Source organism: Ctenopharyngodon idella, chromosome 6 (assembly GCF_019924925.1).
Source record: "Ctenopharyngodon idella isolate HZGC_01 chromosome 6, HZGC01, whole genome shotgun sequence".
Lineage (NCBI taxonomy): Eukaryota > Metazoa > Chordata > Actinopteri > Cypriniformes > Xenocyprididae > Ctenopharyngodon > Ctenopharyngodon idella.
The window spans coordinates 32,508,598-32,533,954 of NC_067225.1; the positions used below are offsets into that span (position 1 = coordinate 32,508,598).

At 36.4% G+C, this 25,357-nt stretch overlaps 2 protein-coding genes across 3 annotated transcripts in view; both read left to right on the forward strand.

Annotated features, from left to right (window-relative positions):
• rtf2 (replication termination factor 2) overlaps window positions 1–9,538 on the forward strand; it is a 36,295-nt gene extending 26,757 nt beyond the window's left edge. Inside the window, exons 8-9 of the mRNA XM_051896685.1 lie at window positions 7,638–7,712; window positions 8,917–9,538. Coding sequence (XP_051752645.1) covers window positions 7,638–7,712; window positions 8,917–9,116 — 275 coding nt within the window. The 3' untranslated portion in view covers window positions 9,117–9,538. The remainder of the gene's footprint in view (window positions 1–7,637; window positions 7,713–8,916) is intronic.
• Window positions 9,539–13,509: 3,971 nt separating this feature from the next.
• On the forward strand, window positions 13,510–25,145 carry tfap2c (transcription factor AP-2 gamma (activating enhancer binding protein 2 gamma)). 2 transcript variants are annotated; one of them, XM_051897902.1, is made up of 7 exons: window positions 13,510–13,845; window positions 15,176–15,631; window positions 15,721–15,772; window positions 18,865–19,087; window positions 21,518–21,636; window positions 23,318–23,459; window positions 23,631–25,145. In XM_051897902.1, exons 1-7 carry the CDS (start codon window positions 13,798–13,800, stop codon window positions 23,923–23,925), a joined length of 1,335 nt encoding a protein of 444 aa, XP_051753862.1. In that variant the 5' UTR covers window positions 13,510–13,797; the 3' UTR covers window positions 23,926–25,145. The 2 variants fall into 2 exon arrangements, with proteins under 2 accessions (XP_051753862.1, XP_051753860.1); XM_051897900.1 differs by having other exon boundaries at window positions 13,511–13,845; window positions 15,173–15,631; window positions 23,631–24,993.
• The last annotated feature ends 212 nt before the right edge of the window (window positions 25,146–25,357 follow it).

Here is a 25,357-nt window from a genome sequence, read left to right on the forward strand (position 1 = left end):
TTTATTTATATAGCGCTTTTTACAATGTAGATTGTGTCAAAGCAGCTTTACATTGATAACTGGTACATTGTTTGACTGCACAGCAGCTCTTAAAGAATAGTGTCAATGCAGGCAGATCAAAAGCACTGTTGAATATCAAAATGTCAAGTCAAGTGTCCCCAACTAAGCAAGCCAGAGGCGACAGCGGCAAGGAACCCAAACTCCATCAGGTGACATCAGGTGGCAGACAAGTGGCAAATTGGTGTTAAAATGGAGAAAAAAACCTTGGGAGAAACCAGGCTTAGTCGGGGTGCCAGTTCTCCTCTGGCCAACAGTGCTTTGTTACAATTCAGGTTGCTATCATAAGTCCAATAGGATCGCAACATTAAAAGTATTTATTTCAGTTCCATCCAATTGAGGATCGTATTCATCACGCCGGTATGGACGGTTGTTGAGGAACTGTGTCGTGGCTGTCGTGTCGATGAGGCCTTCACAGGGGATGATCTAGTTGACTCAATCTCTGCTGATACTTCAGGGCTGCGTTGTGGTCGTGTCAAGGTGCAGGTCCTTGGTCTCACCTGGATACGGCCCGGATCCGGTTGACTACGGTGAACCTCGGGATAAACAGAAAGACTAATATTAGCGTAGATGCCATTCTTCTTCTGATGTAACGAGTACATCAGGTGTTATAGGAAGTGTTCCCGGTTCCGGCTGACCTAATTTATGCAGCCTAATAATCCTTTAACGGATTTGGAAATATAAATTGGTAATGTGTTATGTGTATGCCAGGTTAAAGAGATGCGTTTTTAGTCTAGATTTAAACTGACAGAGTGTGTCTGCTTCCCGAACAATGCTAGGAAGATTGTTCCAGAGTTTAGGTGCCAAATAGGAGAAGGATCTACCACCTGCAGTTGATTTTGATATTCTAGGTATTATCAGCTGGCCTGAATTCTGAGATCGCAATAGACGTGAAGGACTATAATGAATTAGGAGCTCGCTCAGGTACTGGGGAGCTAAACCATTTAGTGCTTTGTAAGTAATTAGCAAGATTTTAAAATCTATACGATGTTTAACAGGAAGCCAATGCAGTGTTGACAGAACTGGGCTAATATGGTCATACTTCCTGGTTCTAGTAAGAACTCTAGCTGCTGCATTTTGTACGAGCTGTAGTTTATTTATCAGGCGAGCAGAACAACCACCCAGTAGAGCGTTACAGTAATCTAGCCTTGAGGTCATGAACGCATGAACTAACTGTTCTGCATTTTTCATTGAGAGCATATGTCGTAGTTTAGATATATTTTTAAGATGGAAGAATGCGGTTTTACAGATGCTAGTAACATGGCCTTCAAATGAAAGATTGGTATCAAAGAGCACACCTAGGTTCCTAACTGACGACGAAGACTTAACAGAGCAGCCATCAAGTGTTAGACAATATTCTAGGTTATTACGTGAAGAAGTTTTTGGTCCAAAAATTAGAATCTCTGTTTTTTCTGAATTTAGTAGTAGGAAATTACTGGTCATCCAATTTTTTATATCAGCTATGCACTCCGTTAATTTTGTGAATTGGTAAGTTTCGTCAGGGCGCGAAGAAATATAGAGCTGAGTATCATCAGCGTAACAGTGAAAACTAACGCCATGCTTCCTAATGATATCTCCCAAGGGTAGCATGTACAGAGTGAACAGTAACGGTCCTAGTACTGAGCCTTGTGGTACTCCATATTGAACTTGTGATCGATATGACATGTCTTCGTTTACTACTACAAACTGATAACGGTCAGATAAGTATGATTTGAACCATGACAATGCAATTCCACTAATGCCAACATAATTTTCGAGTCTATTTAAAAGAATATTGTGATCAATAGTGTCAAATGCTGCACTAAGATCCAGTAACACTAATAGAGAGATACAACCACGATCTGATGATAAGAGCAAATCATTAGTAACTCTAATGAGAGCAGTCTCAGTACTATGGTACGGTCTAAATCCTGACTGGAAATCCTCACAGATACCATTTCTTTCTAAAAAGGAACATAGCTGTGATGATACTGCCTTTTCTAGTATTTTTGACAGAAAAGTGAGATTTGAGATCGGCCTGTAATTGACTAATTCTCTAGGATCAAGTTGTGGTTTTTTAATAAGAGGTTTAATAATAGCCAGCTTAAAAGTTTTTGGTACGTATCCTAATGATAAAGATGAATTGACGATATTGAGAAGAGGGTCTATGACCTCTGGAAGCATTTCTTTCAATAGCTTAGTCGGTATAGGGTCTAACATACATGTTGTTGATTTTGATGATTTAACAAGTTTAGACAATTCTTCCTCTCCTAAAGCAGTAAATGAATTGAATTTTTCCTCAGGGACACTACAATGCACTATCTGACACGATACTGTAGTAGACGGTTGCATGGTTATTATTTTTTCTCTAATATTATCAATCTTGCAAGTAAAGAAGTTCATAAAGTCATTACTGCTGTGCTCTTTGGAAACATCAGAAGTTGAAGCTTTATTTCTTGTTAATTTAGCCACTGTATCAAATAAATACCTAGGGTTGTGTTTATTTTCTTCTAAGAGTTTTGAAAAATAGGCAGATCTAGCAGATTTTAAGGCCTTTCTGTACTCAATCATTCTCTCTCTCCACGAAATACGAAATACTTCTAGTTTTGATTTCTTCCAGCTGCGCTCCATTTTTCTGGCTGCTAACTTTAGGGCCCGAGTGTGGTCATTGTACCATGGCATTGGATTAATTTCCTTAATCTTTTTTAAACGCAAAGGAGCAACTGAGTCTAATGTGCTGGAAAAGACAGAGGCAATAGTTTCTGTTGCAACATCGAGGTCTTCTAAGCTGTCTGGTATGCTAAGGCGATGAAAATGATCAGGAAGATTATTTATAAAGCAATCTTTAGTGGTAGAAGTGATGGTTCTACCATATTTATGGCATGGAGGCAGTTTAGCCGCCTTGACTAAATGTAGTATACACGAGACTAGATAATGATCTGAGATGTCGTCACTCTGCTGCAGAATTTCAACAGCATCAATATCGATTCCATGTGACAATATTAGATCTAAAGTATGATTATGACAATGAGTGGGTCCTGACACATGTTGTCTAACACCAATAGAGTTTAGAATATCTGCAAATGCCAATCCTAATGCGTCTTTTTTATTATCTACATGAATATTAAAATCACCAACAACAAGGACTTTACCTGCAGCTAGTACTAACTCTGATAGAAAGTCAGCAAATTCTTTGATAAAGTCTGTATTGTGTCCTGGTGGCCTGTATACAGTAGCCAGCACAAATGTCAACTTACATAATGTTACGTAAAGTACCATAGTTTCGAAGGAATTATATTTGAAAGACTTCTGACTAATACTGTAAATATTACTATAGATTACAGCAACACCTCCCCCTTTGCCTTTCTGACGGGCATTGTGTCGATAATCATAACCTTGAGGACTAGACTCATTTAAAGTAATGTAATCGTCCGGTTTTAGCCAAGTTTCTGTCAAACACAGCACATCTAGATTATTATCTTTGATAATATCATTAACAATAAGTGATTTTGAAGAAAGGGATCTAATATTTAACAACCCGAGTTTTATCATTTGTTTAGCATTATTATCTCTATTTTTTATTTGTTGAACATCAATTAAATTTTTACCATTAAATGGGTTTGGAAGTTTTTTGTTTTTACTAATTCGGGGTACAGACACAGTCTCTATTTGAAAATATCTAGGTGTAAGAGTTTCTATGTGTTGAGAGTTATCTGAATTTTCTGACTTCTGTAACGTGAGGCAGCTAGCAGACGGTCGGTTTAGCCAGTTTGTCTGCTGCTTTCTGACCTGGGCCCCAGTTTGTCATGTTTCAGTTCTAAGACTATGTGCCATATTACTAGAGAGAAGAGCAGCACCATCCCGGGAGGGATGAATACCATCTCTTTTTAACAGGTCAGGTCTGCCCCAAAAACTTTTCCAATTATCTATGAAACCTATATTATTTTGCGGACACCACTTAGACAGCCAGCCATTGAGTGATGATAATCTGCTAACTATCTCATCACTCCGACGAACAGGAAGGGGGCCAGAGCAAATTACTTCTCCTGACATTGTACTTGCGAGTTCACACACCTCTTTAATGTTAATTTTAGTGATCTCCGACTGGCGAAGTCGAACATCATTAGTGCCGACGTGAATAATAATCTTAGAGTATTTACGATTAGCATTAGCCAGCACTTTTAAATTTGCTTTGATGTCAGGTGCTCTGGCTCCCGGCAAACATGTGACTATGGTGGCTGGTGTCTCTATTTTCACGTTCCGTGTAATAGAATCGCCAATAACTAGGGCACTTTCAACAGGATTCTCAGTGGGTGTATCACTGAGTGGGGAGAACCTGTTTGATGTTCTTATTGGAACGGAAGAGTGGTGTTTTTCGCGGCTAGGCCGCCTCACCGTTACCCAAGTGCCCTGCTGCACGGGCTCTACAGCCGGAACCAAACAATGTACAGAGTTCACTAAGCTAGTCGCATCCAAAACAGTATCTGAAGCCCTTGCATTCTTACTATCCTCGATTAAAGTTTGGATGCGTGTCTCTAATTCTGAGATTCTCTCTGTCAGCCTGACTATTTCCCTACATTTATGACATGTAAATCCCTCATCACTGACAGAGAGAGCTATGGTAAACATGTGGCAAATGGAACAGGTAGCAATGCTGGGAGAGGATGACATGACTCACCGTGTTTGTAGACTGATCCGACTTACCACAGCTGTTTGAAGAACGCGTTGAAAAAGGAGCGCGCGAGCGACTGTTAACAAGTTGACAAGCTAGCGCTGCAAATGCAAATGCGTTGTAACAGCGATTTAGATTCAAATATTACAAGCTAGCGACGTCAGATTAGTGTGATAGGCAATATTACATATACGGTAATAAAAAAATAAGCAACAATGAATAAAAGTAAGAGATTCAAAACAAAGCTATACGGAGTTACAGACGCAAACCAATCTGAGCAGCGAGGCAGACAGGAGCAATCGACAGTAATATTAGTAATATTAGACCGATTAATCGACTAATCTGTGATTATTTCACCGATTAATCGGTATGTTAGATCGATTATTACATTAAAGTTGCACTACAGTGCCGCACTGGTCAAACTGCCTTATTGCAGGCTCTAAAAATAGGCCATACGACCTAAAAATATTTGTCATTAATTTTTTTATTGTCAATGTTGTTGATAATGTCGATTAATCGTTTCAGCCCAAGTTATAAAGTGTTTTAGGTTTCTTCTCATCATGTAAGCACGTTATCACTTTGAGAATACCATTCCTGAGAAAATATTTACAGATGATTGTACTATATACCAGATATTATGCTGTGTAATGAACCATTTATGTTACATAGGGTTGAGAAAATGTGTAGGAACCCTGGGGAGGGACGATTTGGGAAGAGATCCAGTCAGAATGTCGTCCTGCGTGGTAGATTTAACTTGCTGATCTACCTCGTGGGACATAAGTTGGCATACACTTTTTGCATGGCTCATAAAATGTTAAAAAAATGTAAACGTCTGGGAGAAAAAGAGCAGACATATGGACAGATCTGAAAAAGCATGACAACACAAAAGAGAACTCTATTCGGTACGGTTTTCTGTGCACAGCCACGAGTACTGAATTGAGCTCTCTTTCACGTCTGAATGGACAAATACACAGAACGTTATGTCAAAATGTCCATTTTGGAGAGTATTCATGTAAACAGTTGGTTATGTCTTAAGAGAATGCAAACAGTTGAGAATATCAGATGTGGATCCACGCATTCGGTCTTAAAGTGACAGCAGCCTAATAAACCAGCTGCCGTCTGTACCCTTAATATTAATCAAACAATAAAAGACAGAGAAGAGCATTCAGTGCTCTTTAATAGCTTTAATAAGGATTAATTATATTTGATTTATTCAAATCAATATGTTTGCTTGAATAAATAAATTATGTATGCAAGTTGTTATAAAGAATGCATATACCATTCATTGAAAAGAAGAACGTGTTCTTTTTTAGGAGAAGTGGTTTTATTTAATTTTAAGATAAATAAAGACATGTCACAGCAGTTAAATGTGTCTGTATTGCATGTTCAGACTTTAATACTAATTTTTTAACAGGTTAATAGATGTTTTCTCCAAGAGTATATAATGGGTTTGGAAATTTTAGAGAAATTCTTTAACTAAACCCGTTCGATTTTAGTCGGCTAAATATACTGTAGATTTAGTTGACTAAAATCTTATGATATTTAGTCAACTAAAACTAAAACAATTCAGATGACTAAAATATGATTAAAACTAAATGGCATCAAAATTTGCTGCACTGGTCTCATGTTAACACATACATTATACTGTTTGATTTGGGGTCAGTAACGTTTTTTTTTGTTTTTTTTGTTTTTTTTAAAGTAATATTTTTTACAGAAATGCAGCAAATCAGCATATTAGATTGATTGCTCAAGGATCATGTGACACTAAAGACTGGAGTAATGATGCTGAAAATTCAGCTTTGATCACAGGAATAAATGGCATTTTACTATATATATATATAATCAAATAGTAAACATTTATTTTAAATTTTGATAATATTTCACAATATTACAGTTTTACTGTATTTTTGATCAAAGAAATGCAGCCTTTTTTTGTGAGCAGAAGAAACTTATTTCAAAAATCTTACTGACTCCAAACTTTTGAATGGTAGTGTATAATTGCACAGTAGATGTTTATGACCGGATGAGCGTTCTCACTGTAAGGATATTGATTTTAAAACAAATCCGTCCTTGTTATATTGATGAGAGTTAGACTTTAACTCAGCAAGTTAAAACTCAAGATAACCACTTCACAAATGCATAACTGGATAAAATTAAGCCTATGATGAAATTCTGCTTCTGTGTTCACGCTGAATTTCGAAGAATGGATTTTAATACAGCTTGAGCACCATGGGCAACGTCTGTGACATGCTAAAAATAATTTACATTTGTGCAAACAAGCACAAATGAACTTACAATGGAAGTCTAAATGGCAAGGCAGCGGGTTAAGCACATGGTTTCAAAAGTATAGCCACAAAGAATTTTATGTATGAAAATAGAATTATTGTGAGAAAATTGCTTGATAATCTTGTCTGTGAACCCAGTAACTTTTGTACAATACCAACAACAAAACATAACTTCAACATTGCTTTAACAACAAAAGTACTTTACATTTTTAAAATAAAAAAGCCCCATGAACATCTAATGTAAGTGCATTTCTAATAAACTGAGGGACGAGTCAAAATGAAGTCTGTGGTGATTTACAGTATGTCACAGATGCTGTGGAGAGATTTTAACTTTTTTTGATCCCATAACATGTATTAGCAAGTACGTGAGGCTTGAATAAAGTTAAACTTTGCATAGAAGTAACTGACAGGAGTTATCAATACAGGAAAAATGTCAATATTAACTGAATTTTATTCTATCCACCCTTTTAGTTTTGCTTCAGTATGAATCAGGCTAAAGTAAACGTGATTGATTATCCATGAGCTAATTTCACATGTAAACATGACTTTAGCCTGATTCATACTGAATCAAAAAAGTTCATACTTTAATGTCTTTGAAAACATTGATAGATTTTTTTTTTTTTTCTTTTCTCTTATATTGGCAGAAAGCTGTGATTTACCCCAAAACACCTCAGAGACTAAATCTACATCACTGAATGGAGACGGCAGCAGTGAATCAGGTATCCCAGCATGCCAGGCTACTGTCGATAAGATGTGGCTGTGGCTAGATTTGCATTTTAAATTGAACTAAATGTAAATGGTTTAGAAAGCACAATTATTTAAGTGTTGGTTTCTCAGGGGCTGAACACATGATGTGACTTATTTCATCATCGTTTCAGAGGAAGCAAACACCCCATATGTTGCAATTTGATTTTCAAAGAAATGTTTTGCAATATTTTTTAGGGCCCTATTTTTCTCAAAATCTGTTTTATTTTTTTTTACCAAATTCTGTGTTTTCTGTTGTAAGTTTTGTGGATTTTAATGGTTTAATTACATTTTAATAATCAAAAAGCATATCTAATTAATTGAATTCATAAAAACAACAACATTTGTATTTTCAGAAATTCTGTGTTGTGTATTTTAATTTTTCTGGCAGTCAAACGAAGGCATAAAACATTACTTAAATGTATCTTTTAATCATATGACATTAAACTAACTTTTTGTCAAACAAAGTGCTGCACAACAGAGCTTTACTGCTAAAATTAAAACATGGAAGAAAAATTTTGATTATTCCTTAAAAATAATTTATTATTATTATTATTAGTGTTAGTATTATTATTAAATTGAGTCATAGCTAAATTCTACTGTACAATATATATACTTCTGTCATAATTTCTTTAAGCTAATCTGAACTTTTATTTTGACGGGTTGCCTTGATATGCATCTATTTAAGTACACATTTGGTGTATTATATACATGAATATGAAAGTATAGGTCCTCTATGACCCTTAATGCCTTAATGTCTGCATTAAAAATATAATCAATAACCAGACAAAACATCTTACAGGCCATCCTTTCCTCAAACTGTGGTGTCCTCCTGTGAATCTGTGCAAGCCACAAGGGATATTTACTAGCAAATGAATTTACCCCCACTATGCAAATTAAGTGGTGATGTCATCTAGGGCCAAGTCAGGCTTCTATATTGTCTTGTCCTCAAAAAAGAGAGAGTTGTCAACATTGTTATATTATGCAGCCTGTATATGTGCACAGTAGGTTTAGAGAACACACAAAAGACTGTACATTTCCTCTTTTGTCAGACTTTTGTGTTTTTTGTCATCATAAAAACATATAAAGAGAGATCAGTCATGCAGAATTATCAGTGGTAATCACCACATTAACATCACATCCTGAATGCTTAATAATGGATGTCTTTTTCCCGCTCAGCTCCGGGACCATCCACATCCGGAGAGAGCTCGAAGACGGTAAAGGCTCCCGTGGGTCCCGTTGCCGGCAGCAAAAGATCAATCCAGGACATGAAGGACAAATCTGAGACCTATAAGTCGCTCTTCACCTCCCACAGCTCTGCCAAACGCACCAAAGACCAGATCTCCAACTGGGTCACACACACGCCTTACCACTTTTGAGTGAAGCTCGCTCTCTAGTGGTCAGGCGACAGTTGACACCATACTATCTGGTGGATTGATGCATTGTTTTAACCTATTTCTTTTTCACCATCAGTAACATTTAGGTTTTTTTTTTTTATTCTATCATCTTAATTTTGTTGCATGCTTAAGTTTTCATTTAGTATACCCAGTGTTAAATGTCTTTGCCATTATCATTATTTGAACAGATTATGCTTTGCAGCAATATCTTGTTTTAAAACTCTTAACTTCAGTAACTATTGCAGTAAAACAAGTTTATAGGCAGACGTCTCTGTATGTTTTGAATGTGTTCCTGAAGCATTGAGTGTTACTGAAATAACCCTCGAGTTACAGTAGTTATGCATTGTACTTTTAAAGATGCGTTATTTGTGGATACAATAAAGGTCCAATCTGGGAAAACTCGAGCACTATTTCTTATGTTCTTTAGTTATTGCACTCAAATTCTGCTTTTGACCACAAGGTGGCAGTAGATGACTACGAATAAGCGCGTTTCCCCAGTGAATCCGTGTTGGGTTAAAATCACAATCATAGGTAGAATATTTGTAGTCTCAGTCATCAGTTTAGAAACAGGCGCCTCAACCCCTGTGATGTGTGGCAGCAGCAGCGCGAGATCTCAGGAAAATGATCAAGCAGACACAGATCAAGTGTGGTACAAAGCATTCTCAGATTTATTCAGGAAGAAGGGTCATATTTATAGACATAGGTCAAACAACAATTTCCAGGATGGCTTGAGCATCCAATCATACGACTTAAGAATCAAACCTTACCATGTATGGCATTTCAAGAAATATAATAACAAATAAGAAATGTATGTGCGTAAATGTGTGTGTGTCTTCAACTTCTGGTTGCGTGTGAGAGTGTCAGTGTGACCAAAGACGACTACTTCTTGTTGTGTCTAGGTAGGTACATGATGTGCACAATGGAAAAATCCCAAGACACAAAGAAAGTCAAAAAGTGAAGCCCAAGAAATAAGAAATTATTTAACAATCGGTGTTAGATCAGTTGTAGCTGTTTGCAGTTTCTCATAATGCCATCGTTTATGTCCTTCTGACAGGTGCATAAATAAAACCCAGACTCGACATTTTCAGGTGTTTCTTAATGCTGCCTTCACGTGCTATCGGAGATTTGACAATTCCCACTTCTGAAGTCGTGATTACGAGCTCATCGCATTCAAGTTTCGAAATTGGAGGCCGTTCATGTGCAATTTCTACCTAGGAAACTCATATTTATGATTATTCCGAGAGCACGTGAATGCAGCATCGTTAGTGTGTGTGTGTGTGTGTGTGTGTGTGTTACACCAATGTGCGTGAGAAAGCTTGAGAAATACATGCTTGGAATGTCTGTCAAGCTTAAAAATGTCCTGTATAAATTACTCGTGTCAGGATTTTGTGCAACATGTTCTGTGAAACATGTTTAAGGAAGCTGTTTTTAAATACTTTCTTTCTTTTCTTTCTTTTTTTTTTTTTTTTTAAGTTTATTTAAATAAAGTCTTGCAGGCCTAATTAAATCCCACCTATAATATAATGAAGGTTCCCACCGTCATAGTAAACATGGAAATATCAGGCAATTTCGAAATTTAACTTCAAATAAAAGTCATAAAGTCACGAATTTGAATGGGAAAGTCTTACAACAGTTATAATTGGCTCTAAAATATCTTAATTAGTGCAGTCTTTCTCTTAAATCCTTGTGTGAGAATTGTTTTTGATGATCTTGTCCTCATTTTTTTAATTACTGTGTGATGACTAATCATCCTCATCGATTGGAATGCTGCGGCCCGTTCAGGTGTTCCAGGAGTCCGCGCATGCGCTCTGCCTGCCCTGCGCATCCAGGTGTACTGAACGGCGCGAGCGCGTGTGATGTGAACATTCGCTGCTTCACAGCGGGACTGAACGGCTAGTAAAGCAGATGTCGCTGCTGGAGAGGCTGGACTGGCGGGTAAGCTTTTAATTCAATTCTTTATTGCTGTAGTATATTTAGGCAAGGAGGGAAAATATAGGCTGTTTTTAATAATCGACAGATTTAGCATTTGTCTTATTCTTTTTGTTCATTTGTGTGTATAATAAATGGTGCCAGAACCTTCTGCTTGTGTTTGCAGGACGTATAGCCTAAAGATATTAACAACTATTATTAGGCTATTCATACTACTACTACTACTAATAATAATAATAGCAAAATTGCATAAGCTTTTATCTTCGGGTGTGAAACTTAGATAATACCTGCAACTAGTTAATACCTGAATCTAATTATCATTTATCATTCTTATTGGATTTTATCATTTCGTTGCGCACGCCTTTATCCAGAGATGAAGGGAAAACACAAGCACTTTATTATAATTTACAGTAGGAGACCGGGTAATTAAACACCCAACAGTTTAACCAATTAGAAATGAGCTACTATTTGAAAATGAAGGATTTACTAATTAAATATTAGAGATTGAAAAAAAAAAAAAAAAAACATTTTACTCATTGGTTATAATTCGATTTGTGATCATGTTAACGAATGTTAAATGACAAACATTCTCTTCCTTAATTTCATAACATCTGCTCAACTTCCATCTAAATTATTTTAAAAGGGCAGAAATATCATGTCTGAACAGACGAGGATGATTGCAATGTTTTTGTGTCGGCTACACTTTTGTTTTATTATCACACACACGCAAACACAGATTTTTAATTATTAGTCTAAGTATTATGTAACTAGTTTTGAAAAAATAAGATATTTCCTGGATATAATTAAAATGCTTAAAATGCGTTTGAGGTTAATAAGGGGTTGTATGAAATCATTCTGAATTAAATTTAATGAAATAATTAATATTCAAAATTTCAAATAATTGAATATGTTAATGTTACGCACAACTACTTTACGTTTGATAGAGACATCGCGCTACAGAGGTTAAAGTGTTACAACCATCCCCGGTTTCCTATTTATATTATATATTAGCACTATATGTGTTAGTAAACAAATTAGTATGTATATTCTATTTATTTTTATTGTATTTAATAGCGCTTTTCATAGTCATTGCTCCATGCAGCGCGTGGGCCTGTGTGATCAGGAGTTCATTTCAAAAGTAACATTTTTTGTATTATTATTATTATTTTTGTAACTAGACCAATTAATTCGTTCAATTATTACGATTTTTTTTTACAAAGCCGTTTATAATTTTTGAGACTGTAAAATTTTACATTTTTACTATACGCTTATATGCTAATTTCGTTCACTTTTTTCAGAGGATGAGTTTTGAGCTGAAATAAAACTTGGGCCTACTTACAATTTTTACAATGTCATACTGTTGACTTATCAGTCAAATATGAAATAATTCGCGGTGATTCCGTTCTGCACCAGCGGCACAAATGTAGAATTGTTCGCTCGAGGCTCTGTCACTCTCTTGACTCTCCAGGCCTCTGTGTAAAAAAATAATGATTATCTTTTGACAATTGGCATTCCCGCATCTTATTATTGGTTTGAGTGGAAGTTTTACTTGCGATTTCTCCAGGTTATAAGTAGATATTTACAGTAGTTTGTGATGTGAGAAAGTATCTGACAGTAACATCATTCAGATTACAGACGCTCACGCGCTGCAGCAGAAGCAGGGTCCAGCGCGAGCTGATGACGAAAAACAGCCACAGGCGCTCTGACCCACAATTACATTTAATTAACCTTATATATATATATATATATATATATATATATATATATATATATATATATATATATATATATATATATATATATATATAGCATCTAATTTAATGAATTCGTTTTTATAAGTAAATAATCTGTACAAATTGAGTGGGAAAAAATTATTTATTAAAATTATTAAATTATTATTCATGTATGTATTTATTTATTTTTTGTCAAACTTCTTATTTAATGACAGCAGAGCTCCAAATAGCATGCATCTATCTATCTATCTATCTATCTATCTATCTATCTATCTATCTATCTATCTATCTATCTATCTATCTATCTGTCTATCTATCTGTCTATCTATCTATTTATCTATCTAGGCATAATATTAATATAATATAATATAATATAATATAATGGACCTATATTATATTATATTATATTATATTATATTATATTATATTTATTATTAGTGATAGCGTAATTATTATAATGGCGTAAATAGTATTTAATTTCAATAATAATTATAATTTGTAAGTAATTTTAACATGCTTTGTTTGTAGAGTTTGTTTTAGTTGAATAGCAAAACATCGCAACTTTTCTACCAGGATAAATTTGCCTTCTGCACAGACGGACAGTTCTGCGATTGGTCCGTCGTTCTGACAGTGACCAATCAGCAGCAGGGTTTTCGCTCTGACGTCGCCAGCACAGTATAGGGCGCCGCCCACCCCTGGCTCCTCCAAATATAGTAGTGCGAGTCCAAAGAGAGTCAGTGAGTCGAGACTGAGCCCTCTGTCCGTCAGAGGGAGTCGAGTGCTTCTGTTCAACGTCTCTGTTTGGACCGGAACCCTCGAATTCGTTGCGCACAATTAGTTTGTGTCGCGAGCTGCATGAGTTTCTCTTCATTCATCCTCCTTCTTCTACTCTGAGTTGATGCTTCACTTCTGCGCAGCGCGCGCCGGACTCTCTGGATTATATTCTAGACCACAAGCGATCATCTCCACATCTCCACACATCTGAGATTCACGAAGACAAAATGTTGTGGAAATTAGCAGATAACGTGAAGTATGAAGATGACTGCGAGGTAAGAGGAAGAAGCGAACCGAAGCGCGCTTTTCGAGCGCAGAGCAGCTTTTATTGGAGAATTAAACACGCGAATTGTCTGTTTATAATTTAAAATATGCATATTCGCCATTTTTTTTTTTTTTTTTAATTTTCAAATAACATGCAAATTAAGTTCTGGTGGAAAGTTAACTAGATACACTGGTAATGGCTGGTTAGTTATGCAAGTTGCATTCTTGTGGTAAAGAAAATATAAGCTTTTTTTTATTTATTTTTTTATAACTTTTTACAAACAAAAAGATATTTTAAATCTGACCTCGCGCAGATATACAACCAAAATGCGTTCGTTTAATATTTGACCGAATGTGTTAATTTAGTATATTATAAATGCATTGTAAATTAATAAACAATTGTATAATAATATTTATTTTTGCAAGTTAGGCAAATAATAATTATAGCTAATAATAATAACAATAAGGCTGTTGGCCTAAAAAAATAATAGCAATGACAACAACAATAATAAATGTGTTAATGCAATTTAATTCGAAACGCATGCCATCGTTGCACGTGCTTTTAATTTTCATTCAAATTAAACTGAATCTGTATAACGTGATTCCGAATAAAAAGTGAATTGTTTACTCTCAATATTCTCCAGTAGCATGTTTTCGAATATCGCTTTTCAATATGAATATGAGTGAGAACTCTCAAGTGTAATTCATGTGGTCTCCATTAAGCTGTCTAGAAATGGCCCGTCGCTCATTGTCATTCATGTGTCTCTGGTGACAGTAACTATCCAAGCAACTTTGCCAGACAATAGGAGGCATGAAAGCGCTTGAGAGTTTCAATAGAGGAGCATGTCTGTTGATGTTTACTTCATATGAATTAGAAAGAGGACAAATGACAGTGTAAACATGTTTGGTTAGGTGACCCGCGTAAAGGTTGCATATGATAACATCTAAACTGGATCGAGTCAAAAATTATGAATGCATTGGGTTAAATGAACAAAATGACATTTTAAAAGGTGCACGTTTTAAATGTTTCAAGAAAACATTTATTCTGAGGTTAGATATAACTTTGAATGAGACATGAATAAAGAGCATTAAATTTACATGAAAATCTTTATGCATGCATGATAATAAATTCAAGAAAACCAAATAAAGCATTTTTTTCCCCCCTATTTAGACTTAAAAAATACATTTTTATTTTTTTACTACCTCAGATATTAATGGTTTTCCTTGTGAAGTACTCTAAGCATTGTTTTTCTCCAAAGATATTCATGCATTAGTGTTAGCCACAAATTAAAATGCTGTATTTTGGCTTGTTTTAATGTGCTGCACTCTCTATTTTAGCAGGAAAGACATGATGTTAGCAGCAATGGGAACTCCCGGTTACCTCACATTCCAGCGGTGAGCCAGCACCTCTACAGCCCACCGCCGTCCCTCTCGCACACAGCCAGCTCGGACTTCCAACCCCCGTACTTCCCTCCCCCTTACCAGCCTCTACCGTACGCCCAATCCAGCGACCCGTACTCTCACCTGGGCGACCCGTTTAATATCAACTCGATACACCAAACTGCAGCCTCTAATCAGCAACAGTCATGGCCTGGACGGCAAGGTCAAGAGGCCCTCGGGACCCACGGCCGCGTCGGACTCGGCAGCCCCATTCTGGGCCTCGAAGGGGGATCGTCCGGGATGCGCCGGGATGGCTTCAGGAGACCGGATCTGCTGCCTCCGCACATCCATGGAATCGATTCCATGGGTGATAACATTGGATTGCACGACATAGGCCACGGATTGGATGATGTTCAGGTGAGTTAATGTGATAAACATCTATTTAATACTTGTTTATTTGGGATTAAGAGATAGACAGTGATGCATTTCCTGGTCATGTCTTGCAGCATGAAGGTGATCACAGTAGTGTAATTCCTGATCATACAGTCATCAAAAAAGGTGGGTTGCATTTTTATTTTCTAACATGAGTTTCTCTTTGCGTACACCCTAAAAAATGCTGGGTTAAAAACAACCCCAGTTAGGTTGAAAATGGACAAACCCAGTGACTGGGTTGTTTTAACCCAGTGGTTGGGTTAAATGTTTGCCCAACCTGCTGGGTAGTTTTATTTAACTCAGCTATTGTTTAAAAATTACTATATTGCTTGCTTAAAATGAACCCAAAGTATGATGGAAATGAACATTTATTAATATGTTTAATGAATAATAATTGAACAATAAACATTTATTAAATTGTTTATTAATAAATGTTCACCTTTTGATTATTATTGTTATCTCAAGTAATTATGTCTGATTTTTAATTTCCAACCTATTTTGGGTTCATTTTAAGCCAGACATATAGTCATTTTTAAATAAAACTGACCAGCAGGTTGGGCAAACATTTAACCCAATGGCTGGGTCAAAACAACCTAATTGCTGGGTTTGTCCATTTTCAACTCAACTTGGGTTGTTTTTAAGTAGATTTTAGGTTCAAATTGATATGAATGTTTAAAGGAAAGTGTATAATCTTTTTAATCACCTTTAGTATTAAATATTCCTGTGGTGTCATAAATGAAAGTTAAAAAAATAAATAAATATGAGCTCATTAAAGCTGCGTACATAATAATTATAAAGAAGTTGTATTACAAAATGCCTAATAGGTCACACTTTTGATTAGGGCCCAATTATCACTATTAACTATGACTTTTCCCTCAATAAACTCCTAATTACTGTTTATTAATAGTTAGTAAGGTAGTTGTTAAGTTCAGGATTAAGGGGTGTAGAATATGGTCATGAATAAGGCATTAATATGTGCTTTATAAGTATTAATAAACAGCCAATATCCTAGTAATATGCATGCTAATAAGCAACTAGTTCATAGTGAGAACTGGACCCTAAACTAAAGTGTTACCAAATAAGATTATATGAAGTTTGTTTCACACTGCAGGTCTTTCTAAAATTATTTTTAAATGTCAAAAACCCTCTATAATTTTGTGAAATATGATTTGAATACAATAAGATTGTCTTCCAAAACTATCTCGATTCTTTCAAGCTGACTCATTTTAAATTTGCATTAAAGGCACTTATTATTCAGATCACTTTTTAAAATGCACCTTTGCTAGTCATGGTGACGTTTAAGTGGTAAAACAAAGTCAGACTCCAGGTGTAGGTATAGGTGTAGTCGAGGTGGTACTGGTTCATACAGATATCACTAATCCTTTTGGCCATGTGTTCCATTTAACTAATCTGGCATTGATCCGTGGGGCATTCTGCCACTCGTTCAGCATGAATGGAAAGCCAAAGAAAGGATTCCTCTCAAAATGGCAGACTAGCCAAAGTTGTAGATGTTGGGCAATCCTTAAAATGGTGTGTTTGCTCAGAGAGAGGAGGCCTAGGCCTGCTTTTTAGTCTTTTGAAACAGCACTGAACACTGTCAGAACGCAATTCTGCCCCACTACACTCACACACACACACACACACACACACACACACACAGAGAGAAGACAAGAATCAACTGTAGTTGGGGTGTGGCTGCTTTTAAACATGCATGGGTATTTTGTTCAGTCATATGCTGTGACATGAAATCTTCTTAAATAAGCGAAACTGAAAAACAGTTTTGAACGTCTGTTTGTTTTGTGGTATCACTAGTTGCTGAGATGAATGGTTTGCGTCCCTTCAGGATGTCACGTCCCAGTTTAATACTAAAATTTAATAAAGCAAAAATGCCTACATTTGCAACCGAGTACCTTTACATTGTTTGTTTAAAACAATTTAGTAACATGTCTTCTAGTTTTGTTCATAGCTTTTGAGGTTGTCCATCTAATTTGACTAGCTTCTCCAAATACATGTGCATCACAATACCATAGTGTTTAATTGGACCCGTGACCTTTGACATCCTTCCTTTTAAAAGTTATTTATTTTGCTACGATAACTATGCATGATCATATGGTTAGTTGCATTTTATAATAAGCATATATCTTGCAACCTATCAGTTGAGAAACCCTGATTAATTCCTAAAGCATGTGAAGTTTTGCTGCTCTTACTTTTGAGATTCCTGTAAAGCTGTCAAATAGAAAAAATGAGAAGAATGTTAAAACACCCATCATATAGATCACAATCGCAAGATCGGTTGAATGCAAAATTGATCCTCAGCCAAAATGCTATATTTTTGAGATTGCTGGCTGGTTTCATGACCATTTCTTGCAGTATAATTAGGTGTGTTCGTTTGCAACATCTGCTGTGTGTTGAGGTCAGGAGTTGATTGACAGATTATGCCATGGATTTTAGTCAGTCAGTAATTTAGATTTTCTTTCGTGTCACCAGAGTGCCTTGCTGAATTAATGTCTATGTCAATATTTTAGTCGACATGATTATAGCATGGGTGACTCCCGTTCTGGTTCATATTAAAATTTATGTCACATCATAAGCAAATACATACATAGATAATATTTGTTCTTTTTCTCACTCTAAAGAAACTCTAATTATTATTAAATATCTTAATTCTGGTGAAGCTAGACCTTGTGTTTTATCCTTATAGTCAATCCAAGTTATTCTTTGTTAAAATATGAAAAAAACGTGATCAGATTTGCTCAAAGTCTGCAGTCAAAATCATATCTTTGTTAACTACATTTTCCCTGGATCAAATGATCTGGGCTGTTATCCACAATTATTTTATAGTATGTTTTTATATATCCTAAGGAATTTTGGAAACACCTCTGTATAAGGTTTTATATATTAACATTAGTTAACTACAATAGTTAACATGAACTGACAGTGAAAAACAACTTCTTCTTCTTCTTATTGTTATTATTATGAATGAACCTGAGCTAACGTGAACTAACAATGAACAGTTGTATTTTAATTATCTAACAATAACAAATACTGGAACAAATGTATTGCTCATTGTTAGCTAACAATAACTAACAGGACCTTATTTTAAAGTGTTAAACACAGAAACTTTTACCATATTACCTTATCAGCTCATGTTTATTTCTTTCTCACCTGTCTTTCTGAAGCTGTTTGGTTGACCGCACCGATATGTTTCTCATCTCCAGGTCCGGTGTCCCTGCCAAAGGGAAATGCGTTTGGAATTCCCTTTCAGAAGGAGCCCCTGCTGGGAATGGTGTCGAATCCCACCGAGGTCTTCTGCTCAGTACCTGGCCGTCTCTCTCTTCTCAGCTCCACTTCCAAGTACAAAGTAACTGTGGCAGAAGTTCAGAGACGCTTGTCCCCACCAGAGTGTCTGAACGCATCCCTGCTCGGAGGGGTATTACGCAGGTGAGCACATTTATATATGAACATCTGTTGATATGACCATATAAATACTATTTATATATTCACGTGTAAGACTGGAGCAAATAAAAAAAAGGTTGGTGGAAGAATTTTATGAAACCTGTCAAGAATATGTCCAGGTCATATTTCACCCAAAAATCAAAAGCAAATGAAGCATATTTTAAATACATTATAAATATAAATATACATTTTAAATATGTGACATTATTTTTAGGATGATTACAAACATTTTCACCACACATTTTCATTATCATAATGCAAAATAATGATGTGAAATAAAACCATGAAATATTTATATATTAAGGTAATATGAGATGTACTGATTTCAATAAAAAGTTGGAATTCAGTGGAAAATGACTACAGTAAAAAGAAACGAATAAGAATCACAATTAAAAAGAAAAATAATTGTTACAAACAACAAGGTAAGAAATATTCATTATTAACTACAACTTTTGCCTCATTAAACTCTTAATTTACTGCTTATTAATAGTTAGTAAGGTAGTTGTTTAGGTATTGGTTGGGATTTAGGGACATAGAATATGGTCATGCAGAATAAGGCATTAATATGTGCTTTATAAGTACTAATAAACAGCCAATATGCAAGCTAATAAGCAAGTAGTTAAAAGTGAGAATTGTTTTACCAATTTAGCATATTTGTTGAAGTGTTACCAACAACAAATATGCTTATCATGAAAATTGTCATCATGCAAAATGGTCTTAAAACAAGTTTAATTTTCTGTCAACAAAATATAATTTCTTATGTTTTGTCTCTTGATTTTGGGGAGAAATGTGACCTTTTTTTGTGAGATTTGGAAATCATGGTGAATAAAAAGTTAGATTATGTGTGTATGTTTATCGATGAGATGCTGCTGAACAGACAACTCATTGCCCCTTTATTGCTGGGAATATTTTTCTGTTCCCATGTGTCTGACGCAAACACACTGATATTCGTTAAGTAGGTCATATAGCACAAGCGTTAGGAGGGGGAGGTGTCGGACGGAAAAAAGGGGGCACTTACTCATGCCTCCTGCTAACAATCCTTTACCCCACAAGTGAAGGGTGATGCCAGGCCACAGCTCTAGTCATGCATATCACAGAGGCCGAAACACAGCAAGTGGGTTTTTTTTTCTGTCTGCGCTTGTATGTGTTTTTGTTGCACTGCATTTTAAACACTTGAGCTGTGACATCATTTTATTTCATGAGCCTGTTTATTCCTGTGAATCTGCGTCCAAAACCTCTTTCCATATTGGCCTCTTAGTTGTATAACACAAACAAAACAAATAAAATCCATGTGTTTCACCTGCAATAATTGAGCTTTCGCTAAGTCCTGCCCTCTTGGTTACTGCGCTGCTCGCTCAGACATGCTTTACAGAACATGTCGTTAAATTGGAACTGGAAATTGCTAAATGCTTGCATATTTGGAAAAGTGAAAAAATGCTGTGCTTATCAAGTCTTTTCACTTTTCAAAACAACACAATTTCAGAGCAGATTTACAGGAATTCATGTTGTTAATGTTATATGTTAAGATCTTCATGCCTTATAGTTGTGATAATATGGTTTACAGTATATACTCCAGACCTTAAATTCATCGAAAGTCTCTGGGATGTGCTGGAGGAGACTTTAAAGAGTGCTCACCTCTTGCATTGTCTATACAAGATCTTGACCAAAAATTGATGCACCTCTTGATGGAAATAAATGTTGTGATGTTATTTCCATCAAGAGGTTGGACATTTTGGGCAGTGTATTATAAAGAGCTGAGCGATAATATAACCATAATATAATAATAATAATAATATAATCATCTGGGTTTCTTAGCAAACATGTACAAAAGCTTGTCTGATAATATGACAGATGGTAACAGTTTTTAACATACACTATAAAAATGCTGGGTTAAAAACAACCCAACCCAACGATTGGTTAAATGTTTGCCCAGCCTGGGTAGTTTTATTTAACTCAACTATTGTTTAAAAATGACTGTATTTATTGATTAAAATGAACCCAAAGTATGTTGGAAATTAACATTTATTAATAAATAAACATTTATTAATAAGTTTAATGAATAATAATTAAACAATAAACATTTATTAAATTGCTTATTAATAAATGTTCACCTTTTGATTATTATTGTTGCCTCTAGTAATTATGTGTCTGATTTTTAATTCCCAACCTATTTTGGGTTCATTTTAAGCCAGACATATAGTCATTTTTAAACAATAGTTGGGCTAAATAAAACTGCCCAGCACATTGGGCAAACATTTAACCCAGCCGCTGGGTTTGTCCATTTTCAATCCAACTTGGGTTGTTTTTAACCCATGCAGCATTTTTTTAGAGTGTAGGATTGGCAGGTTTAACAAAAGGTCACTAATAAGATTCACAAATTTCAATGTGCTAATTTTTCTTAATTTTATTACAAAGGGCAAAGTCAAAGAACGGCGGCCGATCCCTGAGGGAGAAGCTGGATAAAATTGGGCTGAACTTGCCAGCGGGTCGCAGAAAGGCTGCTAACGTCACCTTATTAACCGCCCTGGTGGAAGGTAAGCACTTTACTGTGTGTCAGTCAGTTTTCAACTACTGTTGAATGCCAAGAACATGAGCATATTTGAGTCTAAAAAAATATTTGGAGGATGCCATGAAGTTCTAATGGAAAGTGAATGTTAAAGGCTGGAATACGCTACATGATTTTTGTCCAGATTTTTGCCCGATTTGCAGTCAGTGCTAGAAGCCCAAAGTCAGATTTCGCAGAAAATTGAGAAGTGTATAATGAGCACAGGCTACGATATATTAGCTTCAGACTTTGATTCAATCTATTTGGAGGATTTTTGATATTTTGCCGATATAAATATTTGCCAATATTTTGATATAAATGCCGATTTTAGAACACACATTGTTTTCCTTTGTCACGTGTCTCCTAGAAACAAGGCTCATATTTCTGAGCGAATTTGTTGTATTCGGAACAACGTGAAAGTCTGGTGATCATCAGTCATTTAGTGCATGATGCTCAGTTGTTCTCTGTAACTATTTACAGAGTTGTCAAATGTATGATGCCTAGTGTTTTAAAATCTGTTCAGATTCTAAAAGTCGTGTAGTGTATTTCAGCCTGAAGTTGCAATAAATCTGTCAAAATTGGTTTAAATGACCGCAACAACACGCTAAAACAATTCAAGTCACCTTTATTTATGTAGCGCTTTTTACAATGTAGAAATGCTCTGATGTCTTGAAGTTCAATTGTAGCTAACCTGTTACCAATTCATAATTCCATTGAAACTTCCATAGAGCTAGTGGTAACACTTTAGTTTAGGGTCCAATTCTCACTATTAACTAGTTGCTTACTAGCATGCATATTACAAGGATATTGGCTGTTTATTAGTACTTATAAAGCACACATTAATGCCTTATTTTGCATGACCCTTAATCCTAACAATACATCAACTTAACAACTACCTTTATAACTATCAATAAGCAGCAATTGAGTGTTTATTAAGGCAAAAGTCATAGTTAATAGTGAGAATTGGACCCTAATCTAAAGAGTGACCGAGCTAGTCATAATTCAAAACAAAGCCAGAAGACTTCACGATCACACGCAAAGGTCATATATGTTAGTACTACTCGTGTATTGGCAGCGTAGTCTCAAGTGTGCATGTAAGCGATCTTTAATTTCTTGACATTTCATCTCCATTTTTACCTTTCGCATGAGTATAGCTAACCGTTGAGTCACCGAGACATTAGCGCAAAGATCACGAGTTAACTAGCACCAGGAGCGATGCAGAATACTTTTAGCTTTCTCTTTTAATGTCACCATTCTCACCACTAATGGGAGCATGGGTCTGAAGCAGGAACATGACTAGAAGGCGTAGTTATTTACAGACCTTCAAAGCTGAATTAGGGCTTGTTATCACATGTTCGCTAGCCAAGAGGAGAGACTGACCTTAAAGACGACGACTGTGAATAATGTGCTAGTCTATCAATAAGAGCCTGTTGGGTCTAGGGGACCGTTAGACGCCTTCAGCAACAAAGGCTCATTAAAGACATACAGTGTGACCACCGTTATATCCACAAGAGAGAGTCTATTCATCTGAATAGCTTAGAGAGCAAACGATTCTTTCTGTGATGCCATTTTGAGTCAGATCCAAGCCGATGGATCCGACTGTGAGTCATCTTTGTGGTTCAGTCGCACGCTACGTGAGTCACCTGATTCACATCTGATCCTGTCTGCAGGCGAGGCCGTTCACCTGGCGAGAGATTTTGGGTATGTCTGTGAGACAGAGTTTCCTGCGAAGGCCATCGCCGAATACCTTGGCCGACCGCACGTGGAACGCAATGAGGTCAACTCTCGCAAAACCATGCTGTTGGCAGCCAAGTGAGTAACCATCCGTTTGTTCCTCCCATAAATCCCAACTCTTGAAGCATTAAGGTTAGGATGGCCAAGCCCATTTTGATGGAGCCATTAAGGATGAGCTCCGCCTAATCGAGTGCCTTTACCGAGTCTGCCTTATTGTTTAATACTTTAACTGGTCATCTAATCTTTCAGGCAAATCTGTAAGGAGTTTACCGACTTGCTGACTCAGGACCGATCTCCTCTGGGAAACTCTAGGCCAGCTCCCATTCTCGAGCCAGGGATTCAAAGCTGCCTGACTCATTTCAGCCTCATCACCCATGGCTTCGGCTCTCCGGCCATCTGTGCGGCCATGACCTCGCTGCAAAACTACCTCAACGAGGCGCTCAAGCAGGTGGACAAAATGTACATGAGTTCGACCGGAGACTCCTCGCAGGCCTCTTCCGACGGCACCAACAAAGTAGACAAGATGGACAAGCACAGAAAGTGAGACTTGTTGAGTTGCGGTTGAACTGGATTGGACCGATTGAACGCAATAACCGATTTTTTGTAGCGGAATCACGTTTTTACCAGATCTGACTCATCGTTGTCTGTGTAGTTGTCGATTCTGTTTCCGTTTTCCGACATCAAGGTTAAGCTTAAGCCCTCTTGGTCCACGTCTTGGTCTTCCAGCACTTTCTCCTCCACAAAGACACAAACACATTTCAATGCTTAGTTGTGTATCGGCCGATCCCCACGATTCAGGCGGTCATCAGGAAGTTGTCTCTCAGAGGGGAACTGCAAAGAGGAAGTTGTTGAGTTTCCCAAAGACACCATTTCAAGAGTTAATGTGGATTTTAACAATGTTTTCTTTCGCTACCAATCTGGGAGGAGGAAGTTTTGCTTCTCTGTGTCCTCCTCCTTGGTGCTGACCTCCTTATGGACTTACCAATGATGTGATTATGTTTGAGACATTATAACTTGTTCTTCGCTTGACTTCATTGGACGCAGTGTTATTGTTCTTCTGTTTGTGGGAGTGTTGTTGGCATGAGTGACTGTTTTGTGTGCATGGATATACATAAACAACCCTATATCCACCAATCAATGGATTTTTAATTATCACACGAGAAACGCTTGAGACGTATTTGGCTTAAATCTCCACTTTTTGAACAACTGAGAACAATTTAAAGGCCCTTGTTGGAGTTTTGATTAAGTTAAAATGATCAAATATCATACGGATGGGTGTGTGTGCGTGTGCATGTTCAGTTTTGTATGAGCGTACATCCTTGTTGTTCATCTTTTTGATGCCTTTACGTCAGACTAGAAGTTAAATGTTCCATTTGTCTTTCCCCAGATGTAAATATTTTCTAATTTATGTTGTAATTTAATGGGATTTGTAAATATTGGTACAATTATGGTGTTTGGTTCCACTTTTTAAAAAGATGTGTTAAGCTTTTATAATGGGTTTTTTTTTTTTTTTTTTTTATCATATAGTGGTTAGGCTCTGGGATCGATATTCTTTATAGATATGTGTAATATTGGTTTAAAGCTGTAGGAATAAAAACTCAACACTCTTGAATTGCGTTGACCAAGACTCCCCATTAATGACGTCGAATGTGTTGTACACTTCACTACACGCGTGTGCCCCTTCCAGTGAGGCGTGCTGAACATAGACAATTCATGTGTATAAAGATTCCTTTTTAAAATAAATGTCAGCAATGCTCACAGAAACAGTAGTGGTCATCATTACACTAAATATCAGTCGGTGTAAATAAAGCAGGTCAACCGAAAGACTGGACGCTCACGCTATTTGAAGCACCTGTCTTACCTGGATCACTCTTCGAATGTTTGCTCGAAACAGACAGTTCCCCTCTTTTCATAACCATGCTTATCTCGCAAATTGGCGTGACAGGACAACAGTAATGTGTGTGAAGTTTCCGCAG